The 15,106-nt window shown below is 43.4% G+C and overlaps 1 protein-coding gene across 1 annotated transcript in view; it reads left to right on the top strand.

Annotated features, from left to right (window-relative positions):
* LOC143036518 (uncharacterized) overlaps positions 1 to 15,106 on the top strand; it is a 70,068-nt gene that overhangs the window by 31,822 nt on the left and 23,140 nt on the right. Inside the window, exons 6-8 of the mRNA XM_076203975.1 lie at positions 5,373 to 5,572; positions 5,845 to 6,051; positions 14,014 to 14,132. Of these exons, the coding sequence (XP_076060090.1) occupies positions 5,373 to 5,572; positions 5,845 to 6,051; positions 14,014 to 14,132 (526 nt within the window). The remainder of the gene's footprint in view (positions 1 to 5,372; positions 5,573 to 5,844; positions 6,052 to 14,013; positions 14,133 to 15,106) is intronic.

Genomic DNA, 15,106 nt, shown 5'->3' with positions numbered 1-15,106 from the left:
GGAAGTGAGCATTAAGGGGGTTAACTCTCATTTCGGTGATAAATACTCGATTTTGTCAAACCGTGTGTGGACTGGTGTGGTGTCCCTGAACACCGCGGGACTGGTTTCCAGACGTATAACGCCACCCTTCTCAGGTAATGGCGGGTTTAAAGGGCCAGAGATTCCCGTCAGCCACGCCCCTTTCTTTGCTATGGTTTGTTTTCCTTGTATTTTGTCATTTTTTGTTGTTGTTTTTGAGAATTTTATACTCTGATATTATTGTACGATAGGTTAGGCAGCAGTCACCACACTCAGTGCGATCGAAAAAGGGTTCAGCTTATGCGTGCGTAATTTCTCCACGTGCTATCCTGTTTTATACATTTCTTATTTATAAATTCACTACTCCATAACTAAATATGTCAGATGTGATAGTTGCCGAAGTATTTTGCTCCATTCTGAACCTGAGAAGTGCAACAATACTCACCTTAGCAAAGGGATTGTAATGCATGTGTACCATTCATTATGTGAAGGATACGGAAGGTTAGGATTGTCACGATTCTCAGCTGGCATGGGTACAAAAGAAATGTAATGAACATCTGCTGCTTACTTCCCAGAAATGGTCAAAGGATTATGTAAGTAGATATGTGCATTTGATACTCTTTGGAGGCACTTTTATGGAGTAGTGAATATATGAACATAAAAATGCTATTTTCTCAAAACTAGTTTTTTCGCACAAAAGTAACTATAACTTTGTGTGTAAATAAGCAATTTTGATCATTCTTATTGGAAAATGATCGTGATACTTATATCTAACAATATTAGTAAATTCATTCTTAACCTACTTGAAATATATTTTTGACAATTTTTTAAAGTTGTGATTTTTATTTTTTTTCATAATTTGCTGTAAGGCTGACTTTCTTTCTTTTTCACTTATAATTACGAGTATACTAATTTAGGTACATCTGGATGTCTACTAACTGTACACCAAAGGAAATTATTATTTTCCTCATCATACATACATATACCAAGGCTTTTTCCCCCTTCCAAGGGAGGTAGCCAAAAAGGGAAAGGCATAAAAACACTCCCACCCATTTCATCCCTAAATACACTCCACACCCCTCCCACCCTTCCTCTCATCTGAGCACCTCCTGGATGACGGGTCATCCCTGCACACTGCCCACCGCCCTGGGTCAGAAGCAGTGTCGCAAGACACAGTACATCCACAGCAAGGCCGCTTCATTTAATCGGCGACCCCCCCTCTCCGTCCCCCTTTGCATATAAGGAGAGGACGGGGAGAAATCCCTTCGGGCTGCGTCAAAAATTACTCACACATACTACCCCACCCCCCACCCCCCCGCCCATTCCTCCTCATGCAGTCACAACATCATCCATATACAACCATTCTCCACTCACCTCTGTCTTCCGTCCTCTCCCTTCCTTCCTCAACAGACATTCCCCTCTTCCCCAAAGCCCCCTTCACCCCATCCATCCACCTCATCCTAGGACGTCCCCTCATGTTCACTCCCTCAACATCTGCCTTCCATACCTCTTTTACTAGTCTTTCTTCACTCATTCTTTCCATGTGTCCAAACCATCCTAATATTCTTTCATCAACCCTATCTCCCAAATCCTTTTTCACCCCTGTTCTCCTCCTCACTTCCTCATTTCTCACTCTATCTAGCCTAGTAACCCCCACCATACTTCTCAGACACCTCATCTCAAACACATTCAAACTCCTTCTCTCTTCTTCTCTTATGTTCCACGTTTCTGCCCCATACAGTGCTGTTGGCACAATCACTCCTTCATACAGTCTCCTCTTCGCATCCATTCCCAAATGTCTATTCCTCATTACACTCTTCAAACCACCAAGGCATTTACTCGCTTCTCTCAATCTACATTCTACCTCCACCTTCACTCCACCTTTTCCTGCTACACTTGCACCCAAGTATCTAAAACTATCCACTTCCTCCAGTCGCTCTCCCTTAATGTTCACTTCCAGTCTACTGCCACTTTCACCCCTTGTACATCTCATCACCTTACTTTTACCCACATTTATCTTTAGCTTTCTTCTATCACATACTCTCCCAAACTCTGCCACCAGCTTCCTCAATCCCTCCTCTGACCCTGCCACAAGCGCAGTGTCGTCTGCAAACAACAGCTGGCTCACCTCCCAATTTTCTCTCCATTTTCTTTAACCATCTCCAATCCCTGACTCACTACCCTAGCATTCACCTCTCGCACCACCCCATCCATGTATAAGTTGAACAGCCAGGGCGACATAACGCATCCTTGACGAAGTCCCACCTTTACTTCAAACCACTCACTCTCTCCATTTCCAATCCTAACACATGCTCTACTACTCACATAAAAACTCTTGACAGCTCCCAAAAGCTTTCCTCCTATCCCATAAATCTGCATAACCTCCCACAGTGCCTTTCTGTCTACCCTATCATAAGCCTTTTCCAGATCCATAAAAGCCCAAAAAACATCCTTCCCCTTTCCTATAGCTTTCTCACATATCTGTCTTACCACAAAGATCTGATCTACACAACCTCTACCCGTCCTAAAACCACACTGTTCCTCACCAATTACTCCTTCTGTTCCTCTCCTAATCCTCTCAATTAAGATTCTCCCATAAGCCTTCCCTACTACACTCAACAGGCTAATCCCTCTGAAATTACTACATTCACACTTGTCCCCTTTTCCCTTGTACAGAGGAACTATACAGGCACTACTCCAGTCCTCCGGTACTCTACCCTCTCTCCAGCAAACATTAAATAATCTCACCAACCAGTCCACCATCACTGAACCTCCCTTTTTCAGACATTCTGCATGACATCCATCCAGACCAGGTGCCTTACCTGCTTTCATCATCTTTACAACTGCCTTCACCTCATCCTTCCTTATTTCTCCTCCATTCTCCTCACTCATCACTCTCATTTTCTTCGTATTTCCCACTGCAGCTATCTTTCCCTCCCTATCCTCCTTCACATTCAGCAACTCCCTAAAATATTCTGCCCATCTTCCCCTCACTGCCGTCTCTTCCATTATCAACTCTCCATCTGTACCTTTTACCTTTTCTTCCCTACTTGATTCGCCTCCTCTTCCTCTCTTAATTTCTTTCCAAAACATTATTTTCCTCATACTTTTGGAAAAATAACGTTATTTCAAAAATAACTCAAAATTGCAAGTAAATCGTCTGTAGTGTAAAAATTTCCAAATGGATTTCAATGAAATTTCTGTCACAGATGTATCCTATTCCCCTGCACATTGTGTTAAATTTCCATTGCCTTACATAAAAAAATTAGGTCGGGAGGACCGGAAATGCGTAATCCGATCGAGCGAATCACCGAAAGGAGAGTTAACCCCCTTAACCCCTTCCATACGGTGCCGCACACGTAGGCGTCATGGGGAGCGAGTGTATTCGCGAGGCTGCCATATCGGCGTCTTGATTATATTTATTGTAGTCGCCCCTGTGTTTTTACATTCTCTCAAATGTGCCCTGAATCCCATTCTCTGTGGTATTCAAAATTCGCGGGTGAAAGAGAGAACGATCGATATAAGCGGTGACTATATTTTATGATGCGAGTATTATTACGACACGTCGTACGGCTGGCATTGGCTGCTGCCACTGAGATCTAAGTCCATGACGCCTACGTGTGCGGCACCGTATGGAAGGGGTTAAGGGAGAGCGACTTGCTAGGAAGTGGATAGTTTTAGATACTTGGGTGCAAATGTGGCAGGAAAAGGTGGAGTGGAGGTGGAGGTAGAATGTAGATTGAGAGAAGCAAGTAAATGCCTTGGTTGATTAAAAAGTGTAATGAGGAATAGACATTTGGGAATAGATGCTATGAGGAGACTGTATGAAGGAATGATTGTGCCAGCAGCACTGTATGGGGCAGAAACATGAAACATAAGAGAGGAAGAGAGAAGGAGTTTGAATGTGTTTGAGATGAGGTGTCTGAGAAGTAAGGATGGAGGTTACTAGGCTGGGTAGAGTGAGAAATGAGGAGGTGAGGAGGAGAACAGGGGTGGAAAGGGAGCTGGGAGATAGGGTTGATGAAAGAATAATAGGATGGTTTGGACACATGGAAAGAATGAGTGAAGAAAGACTAGTAAAAGAGGTATGGAAGGCAGATGTTGAGGGAGTGAACATGAGGGAGCATCCTAGGATGAGATGGATGGATGGGGTGAAGGGGGCTTTGGGGAAGAGGGGAATGTCTGTTGAGGAAGGACGGGAGAGGACAGAAGACGGGTGAATGGAGAATGGTTGTATATGGAAGATGTTGTGATGCATGAGGTGGAATGGGTGGGGGGATGTTGGATGAGGTAGTATGTGAGAAAAATTTGTCGCAGCCCAAAGGGATTGCTCCCCATCTTCTCCTTTTATGCATGGGAGGACGGGGAGAGGGGGTCGCCAATTTATTGAAGCGGCCCTGCTGTGGATGTGCTGTGACTTGCGACACTGCTTCTGACCCAGGGCAGTGGACAAGGTGCTGAGATGAGAAGGAGGGTGGAGGGGAGTGGAGTGTATTAGGGAATGGAATGGGTGGGAATGGTTTTATGCCTTTTTCTATTTGGCTACCTCCCTTGTAAGGGGGAAAAGGCCTTGGTATATGTATGTATGTATTTGTAGTATAAAAGGGGCTTTGAGCAAGAAAGGAATGTCTGTTGAGTAGGGAAGGGAGAAGGTAGGGGGATGGGGTGAGTGGAGAATGATTATGTATGGATGATAATTTGATGCATCCCAAAGGGTATGCTCCCCATTTTCTATATTTTCTGCATGAGGGGAGAAGGAGTGAGGGTTGCCATGTAGGCGAAGTGGCCTTGCTGTGGATGTACTGTCTTTCTGCATAGAGAAGGTTTTTATTTCTACAACTTTTGGTACTCTCTGAGCGAAGATAGCTACAGTGGGAAAGACGCTTTTAAGTTACTGTGGGGAATAAAAACTCCAAAAGGAAAATGAAACTTCAGAGAGAAGCAGTTTCAGAAACTATGCTGGATTAGACAGAGCTAAAGGCCTAAGGTTAACCTTGCTGAGTTTTTTCTTAAATTGTAGCATTGTGACAGGGACAGGGATGACCCTTCATCCAAGAAGTGCTTAGATGGGAGGGGTGGGTAAATGGGATTCAATATTGTATAATGTTGGTTTGTGCTTTACTTTGGCCACCCTCCTTGTAAAGGGAAGAAGGTATACATGTATGTATACACTTATAAAAGATCAAAATGTCACCCGTTTTATTTATTTGTGTATTTATTCATTTTATTTATTTATTCTTATTTATTTATTTTTATTTATTTATTTTTTTAGGAAATTATAATGGTTCCAGTATTGTAGACTGTAAAGATTATTATTATTATTTTATTTATTTATTTATTTTTTTTTTTTTCAGGGGAATTGCTGTCCTCCTCTTGTCCTTGTGATGCCTGCAACTCCACGCCTTCGTCATCTGGAGCATCCGCTTCCACATCCACCTCAACCTGCATTCTGGCCTCTAACCCAGCACCTGCCTTAGCCACAAACACAGCACCTGCCACGGGTGTATCTTCCACGTGTGAATGCCACTTTTGTAATGCCACACATGTTGCAATGGTCAGTGTTTTAGTTTATTAACCAAGTGGGAGTGGTATGGGTGGGGGTAGGTGCAAGTTATATTCATATATACAAATAAATTATATTATTGGGGTATCCAAGATTTTTTGCTATTATGAAAGGCAAAAGGAGAGTAGGAGTGAAATTTTGAATTAAGAGGTTACAAAGGATCAGACATGTAGTGCCATATCCATACTTAAGATTGGGGGTTTAACTGTGATAAATGCTTGAGTTTTAACACTGGAGTAATGATAACTATTTAAATGTTACAGGCGCGAGAAGGAGAGATGCTGCCCCCACCAAGTTCTGGGGGAGCTACCCTGCCCCCGCTTGCCCAGCCTCAGTTGTCGCTGTATCCACACATACACAACACTCCACCAGGCAGTGACATAGTTCCGTCAGGGCGACCAATGGGGGAAGGGGAGTCTGCTCCGAGCCTTCTATTAAACAAACCTCCTCTTAGCAGCAATCCATATTTGGTTAGTTCATATTTGTTGAATATATTTGATAGAATTCAAGGTTGTCTTATTTTATTTAAGTGTATGCCTTGGGTATGGAACAGTGCATGTATAGCTCTGCTTTAGAAGGGAAAAAAAGGATAAATTTTGATTGTAGTAGTATTAAAGGGATCAGTTTGTTGAGTGTAGTTAGGAAAGTATATGGGAGTGTTTTAATTGAAGGGATTAGGAGAGGAACAGAGAGAATAATTGATGAGGACCAGTGCAGGTTTAAGACAGGTACAGGTTACCTGGATTATATTTTTGTGGTAAGGCAGATATATGAGAGCTTTAGCAAAAGGTAAGTGCATTTTTTGAGCCTTTATAGATTTGGAAAAGGCTTATGACAGGGTAGACAGGAAGGCACTGTGGGAAGTTTTTCAAATATATGGAATTGGAGGAAAATTGTTAAGGGCAGTCAAAACTTTTTACAAGTAATAGAGGTTGTGTTAGAATTGAGAATGGAGGGAGCGAGTGGTTTGAGGTAAAAGTGGGGCTGCATCAGGGATGTGTCATGTCACCATGGTTGTTCAATATGTATGTGGATGGGGTGGTAAATGTGAAGATAGTGGGCAAGGGACTGGAGATTGTTAAAGAAAAGTTGAGATATGTGGGAGAGGTGATTAACCCCTTCCATACGGGGCCGCACACGTAGGCGTCATGGGGAGCGAGTGTATTCGCGAGGCTGCCATATCGGCGTCTTGATTATATTTATTGTAGTCGCCCCTCCATAATGACATTCTTTCTAATTCTTTTGTAATCGCATTTTCTATGGTTATCAAAATTCACGGGTGAAGAGAGAACGATCGATATAAGCGGTGACTATATTTTATGATGCGAGTATTATTACGACACGTCGTACGGCTGGCATTGGTTGCTGCCACCGAGATCTAAGTCCATGACGCCTACGTGTGCGGCACCGTATGGAAGGGGTTAAGGTAATTTTGAAAGTTGGGGGTAAATGTGGGTAACAGTAAAGTGATAAGATGTAGGCTACTAGGGGAAAGGATGGCAGTGATTTGGAAGTCTTAAAGGAGAGGCTGGAGGAAGTGGATAGCTTTAGATATTTGGTGTTGCATGTGGCAGGAAAAAGAGTGGAGGTGGAGGTAAATTGTAGACTAAGGGAAGCAAGTAAGTGCCTTGGGGAATTCAAAAAGTGTCATGAGAAATGGGTATTTGGGAATGGATGCAAAGAGGAGATTGTAGGAAGGGGTGATTGTGCCAAAAACACTGTTTGGGGCAGAGACTTGGAATTTAAGAGAGGCAGAGAGAAGTTTAACTGTTTGAGATGAAATGTCTGAAAAGTATGGTAGGAATTACAAGGTTGGATAGAGTGAGAAATGAGGAGAGCAAGGGTGGAAAAGAAGATGGCAGATAGGGCTGATGAAAGAGTATTGGGATGAATTTGGACACACGGAAAGAATGAGTGAAGAAAGATTAGTAAAAGAAGTGTGAAAGGCAGAGGTGGGTGGAGTGAACTTGAGGGGACAACTGAGGATAAGATCTATGGATGGTGTGAAAGGAGCATTGAGCAAGAGGGAATGTCTCTTGAGTAAGGGAGAAGGGAGGAGATTGGGGTGGGTGGAGCATGGCTGTGTATAGATGATACTGTGATGCAAGGAGAGGAGGTGGTGGCAGGAGATGGGGTGGAGTTGGGGGGGTGGAACTAGGAAGTGGTTGTGTGTGGGATTTCTCTCTGTCTTCTCTATTCTCTGCATGGGGGGGTGTTGCTGATTAAGTGAAGTGGCCTTGCTGTGGATGTGCTGTGTTTTGCTGCATTGCTTCTGACCTAGAGCACTGGGTGGGAGACAGGGATGACCCATCCATAAGGACCTAAGATGAGAGAGGAAAGAGTGGTGGTGAATGGGAGTGGATATGTGCCTTTTGACTTGGCTACCTTCTTTATAAAGGGGAAAAAGCCCATGGTAAATAGATATTTTATAAAAAATTTCATGTTGCATTATTAATTAAGTGTATGCTTTGATTTGGAAACACCCATTCCATCCCTGAATACACTCCACACCCCTCCACCTTCCCTCCTATCTTAGCACCTCCTGGATGACGGGTCATCCCTGCACCTTGTCCACTGCCCTGGGTCAGAAGCAGTGTCGGAAGACAGCACATCCACAGCAAGGCCGCTTCATTAAATCAGTGACCCCCCCTCTCCGTCCTCCCATTGCATAAAAGGAGAAGACGGGGAAAAATCCCTTCGGCTGCGTCAAATTTTGCTCACACATACTACTTCACCCCCCATCCCCCCACCCATTCCACCCCATGCATCACAACATCATCCATATACAACCATTCTCCATTCACCCCTGTCTTCTGTCCTCTCCTGTCCTTCCTCAACAGACATTCCCCTCTTCCCCAAAGCCCCCTTCACCCCATCCATCCACCTCATCCTAGGACATCCCCTCATGTTCACTCCCTCCACATCTGCCTTCCATACCTCTTTTACTAGTCTTTCTTCACTCATTCTTTCCATGTGTCCAAACCATTCTAATATTCTTTCATCAACCCTATCTCCCACTCCCTTTCCACGGGACTGCTCGGACAGACAGTCTAGGGAACGACAACAACTCCCTTTCCACCCCTGTTCCCCTCCTCATTTCTCACTTTATCTAGCCTAGTAACCCGCATCATACTTCTCAGACACTTCATCTCAAACACATTCAAACTCCTTCTCCCTCTCTTATGTTCCATGTTTCTGCCCCATACAGTGCTGTTGGCACTATCACCCCTTTATACAGTCTCCTCTTAGCATCCATTCCCAAATGTCTATTCCTCATTACACTCTTTAATCCACCAAGGCATTTACTCGCTTCTCTCAATTTACATTCTACCTCCACCTTCACTCCACCTTTTCCTGCCACATTTGCACCCAAGTATCTAAAACTATCCACTTCCTCAAGTCACTCTCCCTTAATGCTCACTTCCAGATTACTGCTACTTTCACCCCTTGTACATCTCATCACCTTACTTTTACCCACATTTATCTTTAGCTTTCTTCTATCACATACTCTCCCAAACTCTGTCACCAACTTCCTCAATCCCTCCTCCGATCCTGCCACAAGCGCAGTGTCGTCCGCAAACAACAGCTGGCTCACCTCCCACTTTTCTCCATTTTCTTTAACCATCTCCAATCCCTTGCCCACTACCCTTGCATTTACCTCTCGCACTCCCCCTTCCATGTATAAGTTGAACAGCCAGGGCGACATAACACATCCCTGACGAAGTCCCACCTTTACCTCGAACCACTCACTCTCTCCATTTCTAATCCTGACACAAGCTCTACTACTCTCATAAAAACTCTTGACAGCTCCCAGAAGCTTTCCTCCTATCCCGTATATCTGCATAACCTCCCACAGTGCCTTTCTGTCTACCCTATCGTAAGCCTTTTCCAGATCCATAAAAACCCAAAAAACATCCTTCCCCTTTCCTATAGCTTTCTCACATATCTGTCTTACCACAAAGATCTGATCTACACAACCTCTACCCGTCCTAAATCCACACTGTTCCTCACCAATTACTCCCTCTGTTCCTCTCCTAATCCTCTCAATCAAGATCCTCCCATAAGCCTTCCCAACTACACTTAACAAGCTAATTCCTCTGAAACCACTGCATTCACACTTGTCCCCTTTTCCCTTGTAAAGAGGAACTATACAGGCACTCCTCCAGTCTTCCAGCACTGTACCCTCTCTCCAGCAAACATTAAATAACCTCACCAGCCAGTCCACCATCACTGTACCTCCTTTTTTTAGACATTCTGCATGACATCCATCCAGACCAGGTACCTTACCTGCTTTCATCATCTTAACAACTGCCCTCACCTCGTCCTTCCTTATTTCTCCTCCATTTTCCTCACTCATCACGGTAATTTTCTTAGCATTTCCCACTGCAGCTATCTTTCCCTCCCTATCCTCCTTCACAATTAATAAGTAGAATTGAAAAAATAGGAGGAATTCAAGGTAAACTATTGGAATAGGTGAAGGACTTCTTAACTGGGAGAAAAATGAGAGTGGTACTTCGAGACATAAGTTCGAAATGGGGAAATGTAAAAAGTGGCATCCCACAAGGCTCTGTTTTGGCTCCTTTAATGTTTGCCATATACATAAATGACATGGATGAATGAGTAAATTGTTACATAAATTTTTTTGCCGATGATGCCAAATTACTCAAGAGAGTGAAAAAAGAAGATTGCAGATTGCTACAAGATGACCTGGATAAAGTATGGGAATGGAGCCAGAAATACGAGATGAACTTAAACATCAAGAAATGTAACATAATGGAATTTGGAAGAGGTAAAAATAGTTTTGGGAAAATATATGATTGGAAACAAAGAAGTAAAGAAAGTAAACTCAGAGAGGGACCTAGGAGTAATCATCTCAAGTGACTTGACACCTGACAAACATGTAAATAAATTATTCGGAGAGACTTACAACTTATTAAGATGCATTGATATGACCGAAAGTAGAATATGCTATATCAATGTGGGCACCAAGCACAAAGAAAAACACAAAGAAATTAGAAAGAATCCAAAGAGCAGTGACAAAGATGGCACCCACACTATCAAATTTGACATATAAACAAAGATTGGAGAAATTACAGCTGTCAACATTGGAGCAGAGAAGGGAAAGAGGTGACTTGTTGACCATCTTCAGAATTATGAAAGGGATGGAAGTTCTCGATAGAGATGACCTATTGAAATGGGACAAGAGAGAAACAAGAGGACACGATAAGAAGCTAAAGAAGGACAGTTACAGAAGAGACCTGAAATAGAACAGTTTCCCACACAGAGTAATCGATGTCTGGAACAAACTAAACAGTGAAAGCCAGAACTATACACGAGTTCAATAATAATCTGGATGTGGAGAGATATGAAAACGGGTCACAACAAACATAGCTCCTGTCCCATAAAATACAACTAGGTAAATACAAGCATTGTTACTTGAAGGAGATGAAAGCTGGAAAGGAACCTGGATTGGAGGGTTGTCATGAGGAATGTCTCACAAAGGATGAAGTAGTTATAGTGGAATGGTTGCTGATATTATTTAATGAATGTCTAAGGGAAGGAAATGTACTTGTGGATGGTAGTACAAATGTAGTTTAAATGAATCAGTCAGTTGAGTGTAGTTGGTAAGTTATATGGGCAGGTGTTGGTTGAGAGGTGGAGGGGACCTATTTATTATCTATATACCAAAGGCTTCTTCTCCCTTGTAAGGTAGGTAGCCAAGAGGGGAAAAGAGGGAATCATTGGGGAAGAACAGAGGGGGTATAGGAGAGAAAGAGGGTGTATAGATCAAATGTTTGTGGTATTACAGGTATGTGAGAAGTAATAGGCCAAAGGTAAGGATGTATTTTGGGCTCTCATGGACTTGGAGAAGCCATGTGATAGAGTTGATAGGAAGATGTTATGTAATAGGGGGGAAATCTGTTGGGGACCTGTCTATCTATATACCAAGGGCTTCTCCTGTATAAGGAAGTTAGCCAAGTCAAGACATACACTCACTCTCAGAGGTTTTTACATGAGTGGTAAGGATGTTTTTTGGGCCTTTATGGACCTGGAAAAGGCTTACGACAGGGTAGACAGAAAGGCACTGTGGGAGGTTTTGCAGATATACGGGATAGGAGGAAAGCTTCTAGGTGCTGTCAAGAGTTTTTATGAGAGTAGTAGAGCTTGTGTCAGGATTAGAAATGGAGAGAGTGAGTGGTTTGAGGTAAAGGTGGGACTTCGTCAAGGATGCGTTATGTCGCCCTGGCTGTTCAATTTATACATGGATGGGGTAGTGCAAGAGGTAAATGCAAGGGTAGTGGGTCAGGGATTGGAGATGGTTAAAGAAAATGGAGAAAAGTGGGAGGTGAGCCAGCTATTGTTTGCAGACAACACTGCGCTTGTGGCAGGATCTGAGGAGGGATTGAGGAAGTTGGTAACAGAGTTTGGGAGAGTATGTGATAGAAGAAAGCTGAAGATAAATGTGGGTAAAAGTAAGGTGATGAGATGTACAAGGGGTGAAAGTGGCAGTAATCTGGAAGTGAGCATAAAGGGAGAGTGACTGGAGGAAGTGGATAGTTTTAGATACTTGGGTGCAAATGTGGCAGGAAAAGGTGGAGTGAAGGTGGAGGTAGAATGTAGATTGAGAGAAGCGAGTAAATGCCTTGGTGGATTGAAGAGTGTAATGAGGAATAGACATTTGGGAATGGATGCAAAGAGGAGACTGTATGAAGGAGTGATTGTGCCAACAGCACTGTATGGGGCAGAAACATGGAACAAGAGAGGAAGAGAGAAGGAGTTTGAATGTGTTTGAGATAGGTGTCTGAGAAGTATGATGGGGGTTACTAGGCTAGATAGAGTGAGAAATGAGGAGGTGAGGAGGAGAACAGGGGTGGAAAGGGAGTTGGGAGATAGGGTTGATAAAAGAGTATTAGGATGATTTGGACACATGGAAAGAATGAGTGAAGAAAGACTAGTAAAAGAGGTATGGAAGGCAGATGTGGAGGGAGTGAACATGAAGGGACGTCCTAGGATGAGGTGGATGAATGGGGTGAAGGGGGCTTTGGGGAAGAGGGGAATGTCTGTTGAGGAAGGACGGGAGAGGACAGAAGACAGGGGTGAATGGAGAATGGTTGTATATGAATGATGTGATGCATGGGGTGGAATGGGTGGGGGGATGGGGGGTGAGGTAGTATGTGTGAGCAAATTTTTGATGCAGCCCGAAGGGATTTCTCCCCGTCTTCTCCTTTATGCATGGGGGGATGGAGAGGGGGGGTTGCCGATTTAATGAAGCGGCCTTGCTGTGGATGTGCTGTGTCCTGCGACACTGCTTCTGACCCAGGGCAGTGGACAGGGGTGCAGGGATGACCCGTCATCCGGGAGGTGCTAAGATGAGAGGGAGGGTGGAGGGGTGTGGAGTGTATTCAGGGATGGAATGGGTGGAGTGATTTTATGTCTTTTCCTTTTTGGCTACCTCCCTTGTAAGGGGGGAAAAAGCCTTGGTATATGTATGTATGTAGTATGGCGTGAAGGCAGTGGACAGGATGCAGGGACGACCCGTCATCCAGGAGGTGCTAAGATAGGAGGGTGGAGGGGAGTGAAAAATATGGGAAATGAAATGGGTGGGAGTAATTTCTATGCCTTTTTTTATTTTTTTTTGGCTACCCCCTGTGTAAGGGGGAAAAAGCCTTTGGTATATGTATATATGTAGTAAGGCATGAATAATGGTTAGGAATAGAAAGTGTGATGAGTATAGGCTTGCATTGAGATTGTGTAATGTTGCTAGGTTGTTCATTGTGTATGTGGATGGGGTGGTAAGGGAGGTAAGTGTGGAAATGCTAAGCAGGGGTTTGGGCTGAGGATGGAGAAATCTGGGAGGTGAGTCATTCATTTCCAGATGACACTAAGTGGCTGATTCTGAGATAAGACTGAAGCAGGAAACAGATGTTGATTGCATTTGGAAGGGTGGAAGAGAAGAGAAAGTTGAGAGCAAATGTGGACAAGATTAACCTCTTCCATGTGATGATGCCTATGTAGGCGTCATGAGGCATGATTTGGTAAACAAGGATGTCGGCGTTGGCATCCTGATTATGTTTATTTTGTAGTTGTAACTGAGTGACCTCCGAATTCTGTGAACTAGCTTGATTGCATTTTCTGTGTTTATTATTGAGAGTGAAAGAGAAGAAGTGAATTTGCAATAACTTTATATTTTATAACACAAGTATTGCAATACATCATTGAATCATAGTACATCAGGCATCTGGTGCTGCCTGCAAGAATTTTACTCATTTTGAAGAGGTTAAAGTGACGATATGTTCAGGGAGTGATAAGAAATCCAAACACGTTGCTTGGATATGACATACCTGTACCACATTTTGCAAAAAAAAATTGCCCTTTTTTTGTGTTTTAGACGAGGGTCTTCTTACTAACACAAACTTTTCCTTCCCCTGCAGGGCACAGATCTTCTTACTGAGCAGCTCATGAAGGAGTGGGAGATGGTCTACGGAGATACTCTAACTCCTCCTGGGTCTCACAACATAGCTGGGTCTGACAGTCAGCTAGCTCCTCATTTGTAAGTGTATAATGGCTCTTGTTAAAGTTAGAATATTTTTTATTAGCTTTATGATTTAGTCATATTGTAGTTGAGAGAGGAGGATAGCTGGAGAAAGAGTATCTTTTGCACACCTTGTCACTTACATACATACATACATACATACATATACCAAGGCTTTTTTCCCCTTGCAAGGGAGGTAGCCAAAAAGAAAAAGGCATAAAACCATTCCCACCCATTCTATCCCTAAATACACTCCACTCCCCTCCACCCTCCCTCTTATCTTAGCACCTCCTGGATGACGGGTCATCCCTGCACCTTGTCCACTGCCCTGGGTCAGAGGCAGTGTTGCAAGACACTCCCACCTCTGTTCTATGCTTTACCACTTCCCACACATCACAGCTTTTTCTGGTACCTCTGTTCTTTTTCTTTCTCATTTAAAATGTTTACTTTATGTACCTCTCCACCTCCTGCCCTTTTTCTTTTTCTCCACCTATCCTCCACTCTCAACTACAGTATGACAAACCTCACACAAAGAATTTTAGATGGCATCAATTCAGATAGGCCCCACCACAGAACACTTCTTATAACATTGGACATTAGTAAAGCTTTTGATGCTATCCCCCGCCACAACCTAACAAATAAAATATATAACACAGACATGCACAATAACACCAAAAGATGGCTGGCCAATTATCTGGCAGGCAGGAATGCTCATGTGTCATATAATGGCCAATCATCGCACATCAGAAACATTAAGAACGGAGTACCACAGGGCTCAGTTCTATCCCCCACATTATTTAATCTATACATGCATGACTTACCCACACCAGACACCTCAGAAATACAAATCTCTTCATACGCAGACGACATAACAATCACATGCACACATCGTAACACAGACAAAGCTGCAGAAATAATCCAGCCTTACCTTGACACACTCAACACATGGTTCATCACAAACAGACTCAAAATAGCTCCAACCAAATCTACAG

This window comes from Oratosquilla oratoria, chromosome 20 (genome assembly GCF_046742065.1).
Source record: "Oratosquilla oratoria isolate Oo_2021 chromosome 20, ASM4674206v1, whole genome shotgun sequence".
In the NCBI taxonomy this organism is placed as follows: Eukaryota; Metazoa; Arthropoda; class Malacostraca; order Stomatopoda; family Squillidae; genus Oratosquilla; species Oratosquilla oratoria.
Note: the sequence above shows the minus strand (reverse complement) of the source record. Positions and strands in the feature narration are given on the sequence as shown.